At 44.2% G+C, this 21,821-nt stretch overlaps 1 protein-coding gene and 1 pseudogene across 1 annotated transcript; one reads left to right on the top strand and one right to left on the bottom strand.

Moving 5' to 3' along the window:
* Positions 1–2,262: 2,262 nt before the first annotated feature.
* Positions 2,263–3,075, bottom strand: LOC145819418 (uncharacterized). The gene is made up of 2 exons (XM_082913412.1): positions 2,532–3,075; positions 2,263–2,366 (listed from the first exon to the last, which is right to left on the bottom strand). Exons 1-2 carry the CDS (start codon positions 3,073–3,075, stop codon positions 2,263–2,265), a joined length of 648 nt encoding a protein of 215 aa, XP_082769538.1.
* Positions 3,076–3,727: 652 nt separating this feature from the next.
* The window catches only part of LOC145788843 (SKP1-like protein 21), a 36,095-nt pseudogene continuing 18,001 nt past the window's right edge, over positions 3,728–21,821 (top strand).

The raw sequence follows: 21,821 nt of genomic DNA, 5'->3' as shown, positions 1-21,821 counted from the left end.
AACAAACTAATTCTTGGATGGCATGCATATGTAGGGCACCTACCGGGAGGGATTATCGCTTCATCCACGCACTGTGAGTAATAGTATGACAAATGTACATTTTACTTACCGTTAATGACTATGGTTACTAACGCTCTGTTCTGTGTAAATGATTACATTAACATTTATATCGGTTGAGAATCAGTGTGAACTTGTATAAATGCTGGAAGATTTGCATACATCGGTATGACTTCGGAACCTTTCTACTCTGTCACTAACGAACATTAACGCTTTGTTATCGATAAGCAAACTACATCATTCTTAAGAAATAAATGGAACTTATGTTCATCCAGAAATGATGGTACTTGTGTGAATCGAAGATTATTCGGTTGTATTATACATGAATCTAAGGTTATTCAGGACCTATAATATGAACACAAAGGTCTACCACCGTTACATGACCCACGTTCTGATATGAATTATTTTGTCTCTATTGACCATACTGTCATGATACATGCGTCTTCCGTTACTAAATGTTATGGATACTCTATTATCTGCAAGCTAGCTATATTGATTCACAACGAATAAATGGAATGTATGTACATTATTTATGGGACCTATGGTATCTCTGTATCTCTGGAATGTGTTACCTTTTGCTAACAATTATCAGTAACGTTCTGTTAAACCTATATTACCTATGGTAATTCATGAGAATAATGGGAAGAATGTATGTAATTTCTATATGATGCTGGAGTTAATCTGTTCTGATGATTTCTGGTATGGAGCAAAGTGCTGTACAGAACTAAGTGTTATACTTTGATGGGAGCCACCTCTAGAATCCGTACGAGCCACCTCTTGAGTCCATTCATATGTAAACTGGGCTTAAAGCCGATGTGAAAGTTATGAGGCCTATGGCCGTTCTGTGAAAGTTATGAGGCCTATGGCCATTCTGTCTGATCTGTGAGTATAGAACAAAGTGCTGTACGGATCTAAGTGCTACACTTTGGTGGGAGCCACCTCTAGAATCCGTACGAGCCACCTCTTGAGTTCATACGCACATGAAAAGGGCTATATGCCATACTGGGCTTAATGCCGTTCTGTTTAAGGGCCAATTTGTGAAATTATGGATATTTGTGAAGTTATGAACCTATGAGGCCGAGGGCCAATTTGTAAAGTTAAGAATCTGTTAGGCCGAGGGCCAATCTGTGAAATTGTGAACCGACAAGACCATTCTGGACTTAAGACAGAATCAATTAATCATATGCTCTCTTTATTTATATAAGCATTGATACGTATCATAATTCAAGTTAAGCATTGAATTGTTTAAGTACTATTATTCACTGAGATTGTCTCACTCTGTATGTTATTTGTTTCTATAGGTAGCAAGTCTGGAGGCCAGCCTTAACCCTCGATGCTCGCCTACCTTTCACCAATCTTTGTGTATCCAGGCATTCGGGTGAAGCCTGATCATTTCTTTGGAATTTTGCTAAGTTTTAGCTTGCACTCTGATTGTCTATTATATGTTAAGTTTTCAATGTTTTTGTTATACGCCCAACAAGGGGCGGGGTTTGTATATGTGTATGTAAACATTTATCATTTGATGCACTGTTGGTGATCCTGGCATGATAGTGGTCGCTCAATGGATATAGTTCTTTTTATTTCATGTTATCTTATTATACTTGATGCTTCCGTTCAGGCCCCGTATGTAATGTATACCAGGTTAAGTGTCCGTTTTTGAGTAGGTCATGCCCAAACTTTTAGGGGCGAGTTTGGGGTGTGACAAATTTAGTCTGAATGCTATCAACCATTCTTGTGATTGAGAGGTTGCGCGCTTCCTGGACCCATGAATTGAATGATTCTGCAGCATTTGAGCACATCTCACCGTAACGCCTCCCCCTGTGGAATGAGTATGACATGTCCGCTAATTAATATGAACATTATGACAATATGTGTTGTACATATGCATTTTTAGAGAAACATGTGAGACGTACCTGAAAAATGCATTTGCCCAATGTTGTGGATGTGCATTTGCTAGGAATTCGGATGCAACAGATCTGCCCGATTTATGGAATTGTTCAACTTTTTGGTTAAAAGTGGTAACAGTTGGTTCTTACACACAATCTCGTAATTTGTTAACCAAACCTGCCCAATGCATACTGTTTGTGTAACGCAACCTGTCCCTCAAGTTCCTCTGCAAATGTTGTAGACAGAATGCATGTTCTGCATTCGGGAATACAGTTGGCATCACTTCAAGCAATCCGAGGTTCCGATCCGATACAAAGGTTAGAGGTCTATCCCCATGCACCACCTGCGAGAGATGCTGAAGAAACCAAGACCAGTTTGCGGTGTTTCGGAGTCCACCACCATATAGGATAAGGGGAACAAACCTGAGAATTTGCAAAATGTTGTAGAACTACTTATGTACTGTATTCAAGGGTTGTGACATAAACATAGGCAAGTTAGGTCATTGCCGTTAAAAAAATTTATGAACGTGGTATGTTTGGTTGTGATGTCAATGGTGTAATGTAATTCTATAAGTTGAACGAACTAACCTTGGTTTCCGTCCTTCGCAATGGCGGCAAGTAGAAAACCTTTGAAGTGCCCTTTGAGGAACGTGGCGTCTAGGAAAAGCAGGGGATGGCAATGGTTGAACCCGTCGATACATGCTTTGAATGAAATGAAGTAGTGTGTGAACCGTTGGGTGTGGTCATCATATTCGATGTTGATGTAGGTCCCGGGGTTGTGTTCCAAAACTGCATTGTTGTACCAACGTAACTGGTCGAACGAAATGGAGTGTGCACCGAACAGTTCTCCCCTCGCTTTTTCGACGCCAAGCCATGCCACACAGTAAGTGATATCGAGGCTGTAATCTTGTTTCAAGTCTAATATCACTTCGGTAGGACGGGTTAATGGCCTGTCCCGTACACGTTCAGATACAATGTCTGCCACAAGATCAGAACCAACAAGTGGGTGTGTGGATGTACGCACATCAACGCCACAAATGTGTTCACTGTTCCATTTTCGTAAGTAGAAAAATCTATTTGCCTCCAATTTATGTCCGTGCACAGCCCACGTGCAGGACTTTGATTCATTCATAGCACATATAGCCGTTACCCGGACGGAGTCGTTCTTAAGAAATTTGATATGGAACCCACATTCGACAGCATATTTTCGTAACACATTGCGAAATTCGGAAGCCCCACCTTCAAAGTGCTATCCGATGTGGGTAAAGCCATTTGCCCATGGAGCAGAAAGGAAGACTTTCTCCTTGTGCGGACAAAATGATTGCAGCAGGTCGCCTTCATCGCCCATTCCCAAATCATTTAGTAATGTACCCCCTGTTCTGGCTTGGGCGTGGCTTGTCATTGGATCAATGGCAAGAGTGTTGTTATCCCCGCGAGGATGTTGTTCGATGACCACGTCAACTAACTGCAAGTGGAATGAACGTGCAAGGCAAATCATATTCTGCATGTCCACATCATTCTGTAAAGGGAAATTGTTATAGCCGGGGATCTTATAGAACAGCCGAATATTTCCCGACAAGAGACCGGGGAATTTCGAACAAACATAATCGACAAACTCAGCATTGCAGACTATATGCGACATTTGTGGACCCGTAAGAACAAAGAGGCATCATAAAAGCGTCCATCTGCAAAACGGCACAAGTATTGGTACAAAAATAAACACGATTGAGTATGTGAAAAAGACTCGTCAAACCAAAATGCAGTAATTACGATTGGGAAAAAAAATGGAATGGGCATTGTGCATCGTTGTGAATGTGTGGTTAAAAGGGCTTATCAGTCAGGTAGACATGCAATTGGGTGTCGTGTTTGTGGCAACCATATCGGTGTGTTCACAAAATCAAGAAAAATGTGCAAAAGTGAGGGAGGAATTGTTCATGCGTGGGAATGGTGAGGGGGTAATTTTTAATACAAAATACAAAGAGAACCTGTGTGCAACGATGGTGTAAACATTGGTTCAGTACTTCCTCTGCCCGCAGATCAACATGAACCCATAATGTAAACCCTAATTGTAATACCTCTTAAAGGAATCTTCACCCACTATCAGCACCCAAAATTGTTGGGATTGCACATACCAAAATGGAAAAACGGAACATCCCATATAATAAACGAGGGCATATCCGTCCAACCCACACCAAAAACATTCAAAAAAGGACTTCCCAGTAAACAATCCCACCTAAAATGGAGTTGCCAATCAAACAAAAAATCAGCAGGACCAAACGAAACACAATTCACCAATAAAGGACTTTCCAATAAATTTCCCAATTTTTAACTTATTTATTTATTTATTTGTTTGTTTTATTTGTTTGTTTGTTTGTTTGTTTGTTTTGTTGTAGATATATGATATAGATATAGAGAGAGAAAGTGAAATGAAAATGTCTCTTTTCATCTTCTTGTCCCCATTGTCCGTCTCTCTCTCTCTCGCTCTCTCTGGCCTATCCATTTTTCTGTTCACCGACAACCACCAAATCCCCACAATCTCTCTCTCTCTCTCTCAACAACTCATTTCAACAGGTATAGAAACTGTTTCCATTTACATGTATGTATGATTTCAAATGTCACTGTATGTGTCAATTGTATTGTTTTGGGCAAATTACAAACACCTCCCTTGAGGTTTGGTGAAAATACGGATTCCCCCTGAGGTTTGAGAAATTGCATCCCACCCCAGAGGTTTATATTTCCATAACAAATTACCCCCTGAAGTTTTTATTTTCATACAGATTCCCCCCTAATTTTCCCTAATTTATTATGAAAATTTGACCCTTAGGGGACAATTTGTAATTTCTCAAACTTCATGAAGGAATTTGTATTTTTACCAAATTTCGAGAGAGGTGTTTGTAATTTGCCCCGTGGAAAATGTTGTTTTATGAAGAATGGAGTGAGTGCAGGGTTGGGTTTTAAACAAAGACTTTGAATTTATTGTTCTGGTTGATTTGGGTCTTGAGAGAAGATAATAAATTTACTAAAATTTAAATAAATAAAAAAAATTGTTGTATTGAGTGAATGTGGTACTAATATCAAAATAAAGATATTTCCTCTTCCTGTCAGTGAGCAGTCCATGGAGCATCAATTGGATTTTTAAAGTTTGATTCTTCTAGTATTTGAATTTAGGGCAAATTACAAGCACCCCCTCGAGGTTTTTTGAAAATATAGATTTTTCCTTGAGGTTTAAGAAATTACATCCCGCCCCCTGAGGTTTATATTTCCATAACAAATTGTCCCTTGGAGTTTTTATTTTCATACAGATCCCCCCCTAATTTCCCCTAATTTGTTATGAAAATTTGACCCCCAGGGGGCAATTTGTAATTTCTCAAACCTCAGGGGGGAATCTGTATTTTTATCAAATCTCGAGGGGGTGTTTGTAATTTGCCCTTGAATTTATTGTTTTGATTGTTTTGGGTTTTGAGATGATAAATTTAATAAAATTTTAAAAAAAAAAGAAAAAAAAAATTGTTGTATCGAGTGGATGTGGTAGTGATATCAAAATATAGATTTTTCCTCTTTGTGTCCATACAGCATCAATTACTTTTTTAAAGTTTGATTCTTGTAGTATTTGAATTTATTGTTCAGGTTATTTTGGATTTTGAGAAGATGATAAATTTACTAAAATTAAAATAAATGAATAAATAATTGTTGTATTGAGTGGATGTGGTGGTGATACCAATACAAATTTTTCCTCTTTGTGTCAGTAGAGCAGTCCATGGAGCATCAATTACGTTTTGAAAGTTTGATTTTTATATTATTTAAATTTATTATTCTGGTTGTTTTGGGTTTTGAGAAGATGATAAATTTACCAAAATTAAAAATTTAAAAAAAATTATTATATTAAGTAGATGTGGTAGTAATATCAAAAATAATCCTGCTACAGACCCCCACTGGGGGTCGACCCCCAGTGACGTGGCGAACAGCCATTCGCCAGTTTTTTTTTTTTTTTTTTTTTCTTTTCTGGCCAATCACCCACAGCCACGTGGGCTGGGGTCGCTGGGGGTCGCCCCTTACTGGGGTCCCCCGCATTTTCCCATCAAGAATAGATTTTTCCTCTGTGTCAGCAGAACAGTCCGTGGAGTACTAATTGCTTTTTAAAAATTGATTCTTGTTGTATTTGAATTTTGTCGTCACGCGCCAGATTGGTGGCTTAGATATGGAGGAAATAGATAAGAATAAGATGTTTTCAATCTTCTATCCATGTTATAATGGTTTACAAGAACTAATAAATGTACCTCATTTAAGCCAAGGAGCTGATTGGTGGCTTAGAAATGCGGGAAATAGACAAGAATAAGATGTTTTCGATCTTCTATCCATGTTATAATGGGTTACAATAACTAATAAATGTACCTCATTTAAGCCAAGGAGCTGAATTGGGCTCAGTTAAGTGTAAACTTTTGTTTCCGGTAAGATTTAGTGGGTTATCTAGCAATATTGAGTGTATGACAGTCAACTGTAATCTTTACGTTAATTATACACTTGATTGTCTAGGCTGTCATATTGTATGCGTCATCATTTTCTTTTACCATATTGCCTATTATCACTAAATGCATATTGTAAAATTACATTTTACTTTTTCGAATTATTTGGAAAAGTTATATATATGGACAAAAGAACGATTGAGACAGAGGAGGAAATTTGTAACAATGTGTGTCCGAGTGTGAACTACACTCTCTATCATGAATTTTGAATATTAGGGTCTGAAAGAGGGGAGCATGAATTGTCATTGTTTTGGTTCATACAATCCACTATTGAAAACAAATCGTCAATCATACTTTGTAATTGGATTTTTTTTACTAGATTTAGAATAGGTTTGACCTTTTATTCTTAACTCTCAGAATATTTTTCTTCATGCACTTACTTTTTAAGTTAGATTTTTTCCATTGACAATTTTCTGACCCCGGCATTCCGTAAACCAAATGTTTCCCTTTGTTCCATTTATTCTTTACTAGTTGGATGATCCAATCTAAGATTTCCCTCAAAAACAATGTGGGTACTGATGTTTATTGAATTGGGCATATGCCATACACTTTTTATTTTTTTAATTATTTATTATATGCATGTAGCATTGAAAAGAGGCGGATAATTGGGAATACACTTTTTCAGTTGCATCTCCATGTACAGGGGTATACTTGAAAAGAGCTCCATAACGATACCATTTGTGGTTTCCGGATGTCGGAGAGTGATAGGGAAGTAATCAAACCTGAGGTACTTTCTATGCGTCAATTCCTATAAATTCTCCATTATGTTTTTCTAATGGTGTAGTTATGAGTGTTTTCACTGTGTGTCCATTTTTAACCTTCTCCCTCTCTCTGTTCAGTTAGTAACGGTGATTTCCAAGTTTTGCTTTTCTTTTCTCAAGGGAGGCTCTTTTTCTCATGATCTCTATCCTTGAGCTATGCTTTCTAGTTTACAACCTTTATCACCTAAAGAGAATTTGTTGGTTGTAGCATTTATTTTAAAAAAAAAAAAAAAGAGAGAGAGAGAGAGAGAGCGTATGACTCACCACGGAGGTGGTTACACCCCTAGAAGGCATTCCACTAGGGAATCTATGTCTCACAGGCATGAACGACCATGGTGGCTCAAACCGCGTAACTAAAAAAAAATCTTGCTTTAATATGACTCACCACGGTATTTATACCACAAGATCTCCATACCCATGGTAAGATAATTGTGCTAGTCTCTCAATACCCAAGTCAAAGAGACAGGACTATGGTACGGTGAACTTTTCAGCCTAACACCGCAATACTCTGGGATCTTGTGGCTTGGTGTTGGTGGCTAAAGACATATCGCTTGGTATGTCATCCCACGGGATACTTTGCCATCGGTCAATCCATTTGAGAGAGACTGCACCATGAAGTCTCTTGTACATACACTTGGTGATTGAGTTAAATCATGACGAATTGATACACTCTGCACATGAGTTGGCATAGCTAACAAAATTCCTGAATATACCGGGAATTTGTTATGGATTACGCTACCCTCCTATATATAGCAGGTAGTACCCCTTGCATCACAGAGGAATTCAAACTGATACAGAAATTTGAGGAGGTCATCCCTGAGCTCTGTACCCCACTGTGTATTACAGTGCTCATTCTACTAGACTGCTTTGTCTCTCACTTGAACATTTCTCTTATCCCTTCAACCGTGTTGTGTGGTTCCACTCCTCACTGATCCCCTTTGGACTTCCGGTCTAGCATTTCCTATATAACCATATATTAACTGGATGGAGTATCAGATTTGAAGTTTGCAGGATCATACTAGTAGATAGAATCGTAGTGTAAGTAAGGCACAAAACAGTGACACCCTTCGAGATTTTCCAAGAATGTCAGAAAAGGTGACTATATTTTTGACACACGTGACCATCCTAACATGTTGAGGGTGCCATGTGATCATTTTATCAAGATAATTTTTTCCCTTCTGTTTTGTTTTATTTTGTTTTGTTTTTAATATTATTTTTGAGGTCAGGAAAGAGTCGGAGACAAATCTTACAGATGCATGCACACTAGATGCATTGTGTAAGTTCGACGACTGGTTAACCAGAGACTTGAGAAATCCGGTTCTTGCTCTGGATAGCCAATACTGATTATTGAGAGAAAAGATGAGGTTACCAAACACCTACCACATTACATAGTGAGGCCAGCTGAGGCCATATTTTTACTTCTTTACTGTGTCCTTAAGCTTTAGTTCTTCATTTACTTTCTTTTGTAGTTTGGATAATGTTTTATCGTTATTTTTATTGTATATTGATTGATTGTAACCCATTTAGCTTCCTCTGCTTTCTCAGATGATGAAGTCCTATATATGGCTTCTGAGAGGGAGATTTATGATCTGGAATTGGACCGAGGTAACGGCCGAGCAGGTTGAGAGCCTAATGAGGCATGGGGCCGAGATGACCGACGATCCGCCCATAGATGGGCTGCTAGGACTTGGGCCGGGCAGAAGTTGGGCCGAGAGTGTGCCGCACAAGACCGTAAAGAGGCTGCTCGGCAAGGCAGTGCTTGGTTGGACCGAGCTGCTTGATCAGGCGATGGTAGAGCCAATCAAGCTGAGTGACCGGCGACCGGAAAGGCGTGGTTAGCCGAGATAATCGTTTGATCGGTAGGAAGGCCGACCACAGGAGGTGCCCGGGCTAGGCTTTGCCGAGATGCCGCCTAGCCCGGTCCTCCTTGGGCTTAGCCAGTGAGGTGCTTGGGTATGAAGCACAGCACGGCCGTGGATAGAGCAGTTCGGCTACCGAGCTCCAGCTGAGAAGGCAGGCAGTTGAGATTAGGTGATGATCAGCAAGGTTTATGCTGACAGATGGGATAGCGGAGCCACGTGTCAGGAGATGACTGAGAGTGGATATGGGGCGCAGAGGGTATATAAGCATGTCTGCGCCCCCCATATGCGACGGACGAACATTTTTGGTAAAGAAATTCTTACACTTAAACACTCCTCTCTTTCTCTATCCTAAGGTGTGCTAACTTGATCGTCGGAGGGTTTTTCCGGCCACACACCGCCGGGTAGCTCACCCTTATTGGCTCGCAGGTGATCGGATAGAGACGGAGCTCGGAAGAAAGGAGTACGGGCTTGCCAGAATATTTGCTCCCCGTACAATTGGCGCCGTCTGTGGGAAAGTTGACAGACAAAACCTTGTCTTCCAGGTTCATCTGATCGCCGTCCATGGCGAACAACAACGAGTTTCCGTTGTCTGCCATAGACGGAGCCACCCCGGAGTTCACCCGAAGGAGAGAAGGTCCTCCCGCCATCCATCCAATGGCGGACTTGGGAACGCCCACTGGAGGACAGTCAGTAGACACGCGGGATAAGCGCGGAAGAAGTCATGGTCATTCGCGGAGTCCAGACGGTCACCGGCGGAGGAGAGACTCACACGCCAAACGACTGGAAAGTAAGTTGAGGGATTAAGACGCTGTCATCCGGCGAATGGCGGCGGAGATGGAGGATCTGAAGCGGCATGTCAAAGGGAAGGGTGTAGCTGGAGTGGGAGACCACAGTGAGCGCACCCCATCCCGTCGTTCAGGCGGCCAGAGTCAGCGACGTACTCAGTCCATATTTATTACCAGAAGTTACCAGGTTGGTGATTCTGACGCGGGTGCAGAGAAGTCTAGCGCGGAAGACAGCACCTACAAACCCTCACGTCCGAAGACGACGTCGAGGTACTCTTACTCCGCTCATTCAGAGGATTTGCGGACAGTTTAAAGGAGCGGGCCCGCCGACGCGAAGCTCAGAGAATACCGGCGTTCCAGCCGTTATCCTATGGGGTTCACGCCAGCAAGGAGGTCGGAATGCCTCCACCCCGCCAAGCAGTGCCACTCTTTGAAGATACGGACTTGGCCAGGCTGAGCGCCACCCCTTTCTCCCTGGAAATAGAAACAACACCGCTTCCGGCAGGCTTCCACCAGCCTAAGTTCTCACTCTATGACGGAAAAACCGATCCTTACATGCATGTGAGACAGGTTATAGCCGGACATAGGCGAAATGACGGACTTATGTGCCTAATCTTCCCGTCAAGTTTAGGCGAGCTGGGCTTAAAGTGGTTCGAGAGGTTGCCGGAAGGGAGCATACAAAGGTGGCATCAGTTGGCCGAGGCGTTTGTTACACGCTTCAAAACCAACACAAAAACACCGAAGGAAGTCGATCACTTGTTAAGTGTCAAGATGGAACCGTGCGACACACTGAAGGTGTACAACTCAAGGTACTGGGAAACCTTCAACGAGATCTTGGACTGCCCGGTCAACCTCGCAATCATGCAATATAAGCGTGGTCTCCCGGTCGGCCATAGATTGCGGGACTCGCTGACCATGCACCAACCGACCTCCATGGGCCAGCTCATGCAGCGCATCAATGAGCACATCCGAGTAGAGGATGACGCGTCAGCTTCTACCGTGAAGGCAATACCGGTAGCAACAGACAAGAAGACAGCAGGCAAGGTGCACGCAGTTGGGCAAGAGTGCAGCCGCACAAATGAACGAGCAGAGGAATCAGACCGTGGCTCGAATCGCAAAAATCGGGGTAGAGGACGTCGGAACGACCGGGATGACTACGCCTGAGATGATGTGGCGGATGCTAACAGAAGATTGAAGGCGAGGACTGGCATCACCACGGTCTTCAAGATTCCAATTTATCGCATACTTAGTGAAATCCGAGACGAGGAGTATGTCCGGTTTCCTGCTAAGTTGGGCGATGGACAGAAGGGCTACAATCCGCGATATCGTTGCACATTCCACCGGGAGAGAGGCCACCAGATCGAGGATTGTTTGCCTTTGAGGCAACACTTAGAAGAGCTGGTCGCGGCCGGGCACCTAGACCTTTACATTGATGGCGGTGTGAAGCCGAATCAGGCTCCGGTTGATCCCAGAGGACAGGATGACCGAGATGCGCCGCCACAGGGAGTTATTAATGTCATCCACGGCATCATAGAACCGGAGCGTGTTTGTGAACTCCGGGGCATGATAAAAAAGGCAGAACATATGAGGGAAGTTTTGTCGGTACAGCCTGCCATCAAAAGGGGAAAGACTGAAGAAAAAGACGTGATTAGTTTCACCTCAAGGGATCTAGAGCGTATCCAGACGCCACACAATGATGCCCTGGTAGTAACACTACGCGTCAAGGACTTTGATGTTAAGCGGATCTTGATCGATCAAGGAAGCTCGGTCGAGATCATGTACTATGATGCGTTCAAGCAGCTTAAACTCCGGGAGACAGACTTTGCTCCGGCAACTTCGCCACTGGTTGGATTCAACTCACAACCAGAGTGGCCTTTGGGAAAGATTATCCTGCCGGTCAAAGCGGGATCCGTGGACAAACAAGTTGAGTTTTGGGTGCTACAAGTGCCTTCGACGTACAACCTTATCCTTGGAAGGGGATGGCTACACGCCATGCAAGCTGTAGCGTCAACCTACCACCAGGTGATGAGATTCCCCTCGGCTATGGGGGCAATCGAGGAGATTTGGGGTGATCAGGTCATGTCCAAGCAGTGCTTCGTGGCGGTCAACGGAAGCCGAGCTGCCAAAGGATTCATTCAAATGATTGAGGGACCGAAGGACCAGGGTGTCTTGGATGATGTGGGCACCAAGGCCGAAGACAAGGCTGTTGAGGAATTGGTTGAGGTGCGAATTGATACAGAACAACCGGACAAGTTCTTCTTGCTCGGCTCAAGTCTCACGGCCATAGAGAGGACCGAGATGGTTGAGTTTTTGATGGCCAACATCGAAGTCTTCGCGTGGTCGCCCTACGACATGCCTGGCCTCGATCCAAGTTTTATCTGCCATCACCTCAACGTCTTCCCTGGAGCAAAGCCAGTCATCCAGCGAACAAGGAGATCGGCACTGCATCACGCCGAGGTAGTTGCAGAGGAGGTTAAGAACCTGCTTGAGGCACGAGCAATTCAGGAAGTGCACTACCCTCGGTGGATTTCCAACATAGTAGTGGTGCCCAAGAAGAATGGAAAGTGGCGAGTTTGTGTCGACTATAAGACAGTCAACCGAGCTTGTCCCAAAGATAGTGTCACACCCCAAATCCGGGCATGACCGGCCGTGGCCCACAGGGACTTAGCCCAAGGCACATGTAAGCCTAAACACGAATCCAATCACATTGAACAACTGAACAATAGTCCAATAATAAATAACCAAAACTCAATCCAGACATGTCACAATTATAAACGGCAAAATCAACCATAATCAAAAACCATCCAAACTTAAGGGATATAAACAACCCATATATCAAAAATAATCCTAAATGAACTTCGATAAGAATAAATATAAATATGCACAAACTTGACATAACACTCTAAACTAAAGAAATGCCCTAGAGGTCCATGCAATTGAGTCCCCGCTACGCCATGAGTCCACTCTAAGTCCTTCTAACACCTGGAAATGGTAAACAACTAAGTCAGCTGATAGCTCAGTGAGTAGCAACATGGCTAGTAAATACAGTTTTGAAAACAGGGTTCAATTCCAAAATAAGATATATATCACAGAAACTAGATTGGCATACAGTTTGGTAAATACAATCTGTTTCAAAAAGAAGGTTCCACAGTTCAACACTTAAAATACTCATGTCTCGCAAGAACATGATAAACGACATTTTCTACTTAAAACAGATTATAACATGAACACCAATAATTTTCTGGGTACCAAGAAAAACAAATAATCTGCCACACAGTTCTCAAGGCTATAAGCCCCGTTGGATCCAATACCGAACTAAGAGTCATCCTCAGGGTGGCACCTGAGCCTTTTCTCAAAGACGATCCGATTGAAGGTCACCTAGTTGTTTTTAAAGGTCTTTTCCTTACAATCGTTGAGCACTAGAGTCATCACGGCCCAACCCGGATCTGTTCCCTAGTGGCCAGAGTCACCACACACAGTGGAATAATTTCCCTGGACTAAATACACACATGGTCCCAATAATCAATACACATCAGTTTTCGCAAAACATGGTGGTTCATCATTATAAACATGAGACCAAAACAAATAGTTTACAGTATGCCAAGTTCACACATGTTTCAGAAATAATTTGATTCAATTGATAATATAATAATTTATCAAAACAGTTTAGTCTTAAAACAACAATTTAATTTTCCAACAGTTCAGGGTAGGGGAACATTTATAAAAATATGTAGCATGAAACTACTCACCTGAAAACGAAATAATATAATCCTCGTATAGAGTTTAAAAGTCCAACTAGTGCCCTGAACCAAGTAAAAAAAAACTACACGTCACAACTAATTTAAAAATACTAAAAAAAAAAGGAACTAAGTAACCTCAAACTGAAGCGCACTAACACGGCTCAACCCAACTCACCGTTACTCTTAAATATTACATAATTTCATGTTCTTCAAGGTTTAAAATCACCCAAGACATGGGTTCCGGTCAAAACTTAATTAATTGTGACTTAAGATAAAACAGAATTTCAAACAAGCCTTCCCAACCTATTCGCTAATTTTGAAAATTACAAAACTCACTCCACGCTATTCAAAAAATTCCAATAACCTCCAGATATGAGCTAATGTATCCTAAGTTTCAAACCCAATTGGTTTCACTTGATTTTCTTATCAAAATAATTATTTACAATTTATTATATCCAAACAGGTTGTTTTCTGCAGCACTTTAAAGAAATTCACGGTTCTCTTAATATACACGAGAAATCAATGCAAGGCCAAAAACGTACGAAATTAGACTCGTAACCGATTCTAATGACACTAATTTGATAATTTTTGGATTTATACCCAAAGAGAACAACACTCCCGAATTTACTGTTTCGGACTTGTTTCCTGGACAGATTTGAATACCTCAATTTATATGGATTTTGACTCCCAAAAATTATGAAAAAATTCAGATATGCAATTAAATATGTAATTAATCTACTGTAAAAATTTCATATTAAAATTCATCCGTTTGATATGGTTTCTTGATTTTTAAAGTTTGTGATTCTGTGCAAAAAAAAAAATTTAACTAAGAATAATACCCATTATTTATACATGAATTTAACTCCTCAAATTTCTTAATAGGATATCTATATACACAAAATACATAAACCTACAACCTCTCCATGAATGAATAAAATAATTATAGAATAAGGATGAAAAACAAAGAAAGAAGAGAAGAAAACCTAGGAGGCCACACAGCACAACACACCCAAAGCTCTCCTTCTTGGCTACAACAATAATCTTGATGATTGAAAAACCCCTCTCTTTCCTTCATAAACCCACGGCTGCTAGGGCTGCTAGTGTTGTGGAAAACAATTATAACAAGAGTTAGGGTTTGTGTTTATTTTATTTTATACTAGTGGTGGGCACACTTAGGTCAAATAGATAGATAAATATACAAAATACATATATAAGTTACATGCAACTCAAATGGTAAGAACCTAACTTATTGATTTTATGGTCTAGAGTTCAAGTCACACCCTCTTCTCTATTTTTCTTTTTTAATAATAAATCTTGCTTCTAAATCAATGACTTTCACCATAAATTTATTTTAGGTTTAAAAATTAATTAAAGGATCCTCCAATAATATTTAATTTGCACTTTAGAATTCACCACCAAAATGTTTGAGATTGTAATATTATTATATAATTATTTAATTATTTGCTTAATTTTTATATTCAGGTTCTCACAGATAGCTTCCCTTTGCTGCGCATTGACCAGCTAGTGGACTTGACGGCTGGACATAATAGGCTCAGTTTCTTGGATGCCTACCGCGGCTACCATCAGATTGCCATGCACGGGCCTGACCGAGAGATCACCTCTTTCACGACTCCAAGGGGACTCTTCTGCTACCGAGTCATGCCTTTTGGTTTGAAGAACGCCGGGGCAACCTTTCAGAGGATGGTGACCAAAATGTTTGCTCCTTTGCTTGGCCGGACAATGGAGGCCTACATCGATGATATGGTGGTAAAGAGCCGACATGAAGCAAACCATTTATCTGACTTAGCCGTGATGTTTGCCATTCTAAAGAAGCACAAGCTGCGCTTGAATGCGTCAAAGTGTGCCTTTGGCGTGGGATCCGAAAAATTTTTGGGATTCTTAGTCACGAACCGAGGCATCGAAGCAGACCCTACTCAGATCAGAGCCGTGCAAGAATTGAAACAGCCCAGCTCGGCTAAGGACGTGCAGCATCTGGCCGGGATGGCCGCCGCGCTTAATCGGTTTATAAGCCGGTCATCGGATCGCTACCGCCCTTTCTTTCAAGCATTGAAGTTAAAGTTCTCGTGGGACGCAGAGTGTGACCGAGCTTTGGCCGAGCTCAAGGAATATCTGTCTACTCCGCCACTGTTGGTTACACCAAAGCCGGGAGAGGAACTTTACCTTTACCTTGCCATCTCCCAGCACGCGGTCAGTGCGGTGCTAGTCCGCGCTGAAGGAATCAAGCACTTCCTAATTTTTTATGTCAGCAAGACCTTGCTGCCGGCTGAGACGAGATATTTGCCGCTGGAAAAGCTTGCGTTGGCATTGATGATGGCTTCAAGGAAGTTGGCGCATTATTTTCACGCCCATACCGTCATCGTCTTGACCGAGTTCCCCCTCAAAGCCTTATTCGAACGGGCAGACTTCTCTGGTCGGATTCTTAAGTGGGCGGTCGAGTTGGGACAGTTTGATGTAAAGTTCCAGCCGCGCACTGCTATCAAAGCTCAGACTTTGGCTGACTTCATCGCCGAATTCTCACCGGGCACTCATCCGGTATGCCCGGTCGATATTACCGTGGCAGATGATGAGATGCACGCAAGGCCATCCGAGGTATAACCAGTTGGAGGCGGTAGCGACGCGGAGTTTGCGCGCACCATTGAAGCACCCTCATTTTGCACGGTTTTACCACCCGGTGATGCGATGACGGAGTTAAATATCATCGAAACATCCACTCTGTCCGGTCCCGCATCACCAAGGGGGGAAGAAATTGAACCACGCAGCTCAGAACCTGCGGCCGGCGTAACACCGCAACCTGATGATTCGCCTATGGACTTGAGCATTACAGATCCACTTGCTGAGTCCGGTGCCGAATCACCAATGGGGACTGAATTGGAACCGGTCAACACAGAACTTGAAACCGCACAGCCGAGCAGTTGTGATCCTATTGCCCTTCGCCACTCTCAGGACCCGTCAGACAACTGGAAGCTTTTCGTGGGGGAAATGTGGAAGCTTTTTGTTGATGGAGCGTCCAACCGTCACGGTGCCGGCCTAGGTATCGTTCTTATCTCCCCGGATGGCCTAACCATTGAACATTCTATCACGCTTGGCTTCCCAGCATCTAACAACGAGGCCGAGTACGAGTCTCTTCTCGCCGGGCTCAAGAGCGCAATTCAAATGAAGGCTGCCGAGCTTCTGGTGTACAGTGATTCCCAGCTTGTGGTTAACCAAGTCTCTGGGATTTACGAAGCAAAGCACGATAGGATGGCGAAGTACCAAGCTCTGGTCAGGGAGCATATCAAGCAGTTTGAGGCAATCAGAGTCCAACAAATTGGCCGTGAAGAAAATAGCCGAGCTGATGAGTTAGCCGGCCTCGCTTCTATGGTAGACAGTACGTCTCACAACCCCCTATTGGCCAAGCATTGAAGACGCCGGGCAGACGGATGTACTCTGCGCCGCGCTAGGTCCTTCCTGGATGGACGCCTTGATCTTATTCCTTAGAGACCGGACTCTACCAACTGACAAGAAAGAAGCCCACAAAATTCGGGTGAAGTCAGAGCGGTTTTGGCTCTCTCCATCTGGTGCGCTGTATAAAAAATCTTTCACTGGTCCTTATCTCAAGTGCGTGCACCCGAATAGTGTGGAGGCCTTCTTGTACGAAATTCACGAAGGCATTTGTGGCAGCCACATAGGGGACAGGTCCTTGGCCTGCCGAGCTATTTCGCAGGGATACTGGTGGCCGTGCATGCAGGCCGACGCACAAAAATACGTCCGCAAGTGTGAAAAATGCCAGAAATTTGCCCATCAGATCCATCAGCCTGCTAGGGAACTTCTTCCCCTCACCAGTCCTTGGCCCTTCGCCATGTGGGGACTAGATATAGTGGGGCCACTGCCAACAGCACCGGGCAACCGGAAATTCTTCATTGCGGCCACAGATTACTTCACGAAATGGGTTGAAGCTGAGCCCTTGGCAACCATCAAAGAAAGAGACGTGAAGCGGTTTGTCTGGCAGAACGTGGTCACGCGGTTTGGCGTCCCCAAGATTTTGATCTCTAACAACGGCACCCAGTTTGACGGTCGCCTATTCAGAGGATTTTATGAGGATTTGAAGATAGAATTCTACAACTCCACCTCGGCTTACCCGCAGTCCAATGGTCAAGCCGAGGCATCGAACAAGACTATACTGGTTGGGTTGAAAAAACGGCTGGAGAAGGCAAAGGGAAAATGGGCTGAGGAATTACCCAGTGTCCTTTGGGCATACCGAACAACCCCGCGGCGATTTACCAGAGAAACTCCATTTGCTTTGGCTTATGGCATGGAGGCGGTGATACCTTTGGAAGTTGGAATGCCCACCCTTAGAAGCGAGAGTTTTGAGCCCGAGCTGAACGCCGAGGCTATTGCCTTGGAGCTGGACCTAGTGGAAGAGCGTCGGGAGAAGGCCCTCATCCATGTGGCCGCCTACCAACAAGAGCTCTCAAAGAAGTATAACAAGACGGTGCACCCCAGACCGTTCAAAGTTGGTGATTGGGTTTTGAGGAAAGTTATGGGCAACACCCTGGTGCCAGGAGAAGGCAAACTAGGGGCAAATTGGGAAGGACCCTACAAGATCACCGGTCTGGCGGGCAAGGGGGCTTACCACTTGGAGGACCTAGAGAGAAGAGCAATACCCCGGCCATGGAATGCGGCCAACTTGAAACTGTATTATTTTTAAGCTTTTGCTTTCTTTTCTTGTGCAAAGGGATTTTTGGGCATTGCACTACAAAATGTAATTCTTTTTGTCAATATATTGAAGTAATTTTGCTTTAGCATTTGGTCTGTTGTTTTAATGAAAAAACCGAGATGATTTATTCCGGTTGGAAGAGTTGGTGTTTTGTCCAACTTCGGATTCCCAACCGAGATGGTTTACTCCGGTTGGAAGAGTTGGTGTTTTGTCCAACTGCGGGTTCCCAACCGAGATGGTTTGCTCCAATTGGAAGAGTTGGTGTTTTGTCCAACTTCGGATTCCCAACCGAGATGGTTTCCTCCGGTTGGAAGAGTTGGTGCTTTTTCTAACTGCGGGTTCCCAACCGAGATGGCTTACTCCGGTTGGAAGAGTTGATGTTTTGTTCAACTCAGGGTTCCCAACCGAGATGATTTACTCCGGTTGGAAGAGTTGGTGATTTGTTCAACTTTGTTATTACCAACCGAGATGGTTATTTCGGTTTAAGAATTCGTTTTGTTCTAAGTATTTCAACCGAGTTATGAATTCCGGTTGACGAAGTGTTGTTCAATCTATGATTTAATACCGAGATGGTATGCCGAAGATGGAATTGATAAACAACCGTGCAAACACTTAGCGAAATTTGAGTTTTTTCATTGATAAGAAAGTAAATACAAAAGGTGGGGACAGAGCCCGGTTACATCAAAAGCGCGAAAGCAAAAATACAAACATAGAAGAAAACTAAACTAAGGGGGAGAGATTGGTAAACTCGTCCTCGACGGCTTCAAGGTTGATGGTTGGACTTTTGTCTAGTGCACCGGGCTCGTCATTTCCGGGCTGCTCCTGCACCTCGGCATCTTCTACCTCTGAATCTGTCTCACCATCTCCTTCTTCAAGCCCTTCCTCGGCCTCAGCTTGCAAAGCGCTGAAGACGTCGTTCGCGTAAGGCACGAGGTAGACCGGTAGCGAAGCAGGAGGAGGATTGGCAAATACGTCGGTGTCAGAGCCCTAGCCGAGATGCTCGCAGGCGGACTTCCAGCCAGCCTTGAAGTAGATGTCTTGTGTTGCAAAGACTTACTTCTTGTAGCTCTGCTCGGCTTCGTTAAAGCCGGCGTTGTTTGCAGCCCGGCAAGCTTTCTTCTTCGACTTTTTTAGAGCGTCTACCTCGGTCTGGAGCTCATCCCGTTTTTTCTCGGCCGCATCCAGCTGACCGAGCAGTCTGTTGTTATCGGCGTTTGCAATCTCAAGCAAAGACTTTGCCCGGCCAAGCTCGGCTTAGAGGCTCTCCACTTGGCTGGCTGTGTCATTGGCCTTTTGCCGAAGCCTATGGATGCGCTCCAATACGAGATGTTGTTTCTGAATGGCCTGCAAGAAGCAAAGTTGATTAGAAAAGGAACCGGGCAAACACTTGTGAAATTTTCAGAGGAACATTGACTTACCCTAGCCATAGACTTCACTGATGATTTGACCAACCGAGTGTCAGGGACGTGGTCGCTGCCGACCACGTCGCTCGGTAGTAGAAGAGCTTTGGAAAGATCGAAGGCGAGCAAATGCTCTTTGTCGCCCTTGATCGAAGCCGTGGCCGGGATGTCTTGACCCCGGTGCTTCAACTGTGGACGCCAGGCCGGCACTGGGACGGGGGCGTCAGATGGATGCTCGGTAGTCAGCTCGACGCCTAGCTCGGCGGATGGGTCTGCCCGAGCTCTTTTACCGGCACGTCGTGCAGCAGGTTCTCGGCTGGATTGCCCGGTCGCTTGAGAGGCAAGGGCGACCACAGCGCCACTGGATTGACCGGCGGCTGGCGAGCAAGTGACAACGCTCGGCATCTCGGCGGATGTGGCGGTGAGCAGGTTCTTGATTCTGCTGCGCTTGGCCATTTCTTGTTCCTCTGTCAGGCGAATGAGGGGAGCGTCTGGCAAAGTTGGATCTGGCAGAGGTGTTGGAGCGCGTAGGAAGTCTGTAACTTTACTTCGGCGGGGAGCGGAGTATCTGTATGTGGGACTGTAGCCGAGCAATTGGTTGCAATCTCGGTCGCGGTAGCAGAACGCAGTCCTGATTGCCTCTACGTTAGGGAAATGGTAGTTGGCTTGCAAGGCTTGGATTGCTGCAAAAGAAACAAGAAAGAAAATGATTAAAGTACAAAAACACGAACAAAGTGTATTAACCGAGATAGTTTGCCCGGCTTACATGTGCTGCCAAAGTTTTTGCTTATCATCCAGCTCGGTACCTCGGCTGTCTCGTAATTACCAGACACCCAGAAAAAATCATCGTCGTGAAGATCCTTGTCTGGTGTGCCGAGTCTAATCTTGAGATAATAGGCGAGACCGTCGCCGGTGTGGCCTAGGGTGTATTGGCGCAGGATCTCGGCTAAACCTAGGCTTATGCCTAACCGGTTGTTTAGCTTGTGCACGCCTTTTATTATCCGGTAAGTGTTGATAGACACTTGGGTGGGTGCTAGCTCGGTTCGGCGTAGGAACTCGGTGATGAGTGGGTTCAGAGGGAAGCAGAGTCCTCCTTCGACGATCGACAGCACGGTGAAGGGGTATTGTTCTATTCTACCCCAAGGCGTGGTCTCTTCTTCTGCGAGCTCCAAGTGGACATCGGCCGGGACGCCGTACTCCTCCCTGAACGCAGCCAGCGCGGCCGGAGTATCCACTAGGAAGCGGAATTTTCCCATTTGTGGTCGGCTTAGTATAGCCCGGCTGAGGGGTTTGGCACTGTGGTAATTGGTTGCTGCTCGGTCCTGAGAGCCTCAGGAATGACAGTGGTCCCCTTGGACTCTGCAGGAAAAGGATGGCAAGTGTAAGTGTGAGCGCGGTCGCGCAAAAAGAGCCGGACTTTAGCTCGGTCATTAAGAGTGTCAAACCACCTCGGTTGTCTATTCTAACTAAGGAGCTCGGTCGCCCAAGCAGACCAGATGTTAGCCCGGTTGAGCGACCAAGTCCTTTTGTTATCTCGGTTTTTGCTGGGATATAGGCAAACATGTTATTTGCTCGGTTAGATTGGTTTTTTGAATCAAATGAAGACCAGGAGCCCGGTCCGCCCCAGTTCCACAGTGTTCTTCAGGAAAATAAAGAACACCAAGAACAGTGGGAGGTTTGGGACGGTTTCTATGGCCTATGCCCTAAGAGCTACGTTTTAGTGCCCTAAGGTGTGTAATACTAAAGAAAATAGTAACTAAAGAGGGATTGAAGGTCTTACCTGTGAAGGACAGGAACTGTTCCTTCAAGCACGAAGAATGGCAGTCGAGGCTGGGAGGAAGTGCTTGAGCTCCGAAGCGTCAGATAGAAGAGAAGCAGTAGGAAGAAATTGAACAAGAGGGGTCTGGTATATGTAGGCAAGTGAGGCCGCCCAAATTCAAATTCTGGTAAAAACGGCGAGTTGGCTGCTCGAGGACCAATGGCAACCCACCACGTGTCCCCATTTATGGCAACGACAGAACTGAAGAGACAGGTTGAAGAGTCGAAGAGCCAACCGGGATACTTTCAAAGAAGAGGATGTCAGCCGAGGA

The sequence above is a fragment of the Camellia sinensis genome, chromosome 2, assembly GCF_055761805.1.
Source record: "Camellia sinensis isolate YWXY chromosome 2, ASM5576180v1, whole genome shotgun sequence".
Taxonomy (NCBI): Eukaryota; Viridiplantae; Streptophyta; class Magnoliopsida; order Ericales; family Theaceae; genus Camellia; species Camellia sinensis.
The sequence above is the reverse complement of the archived record's forward strand: the minus strand, read 5'-3'. Positions and strand labels throughout refer to the sequence as shown.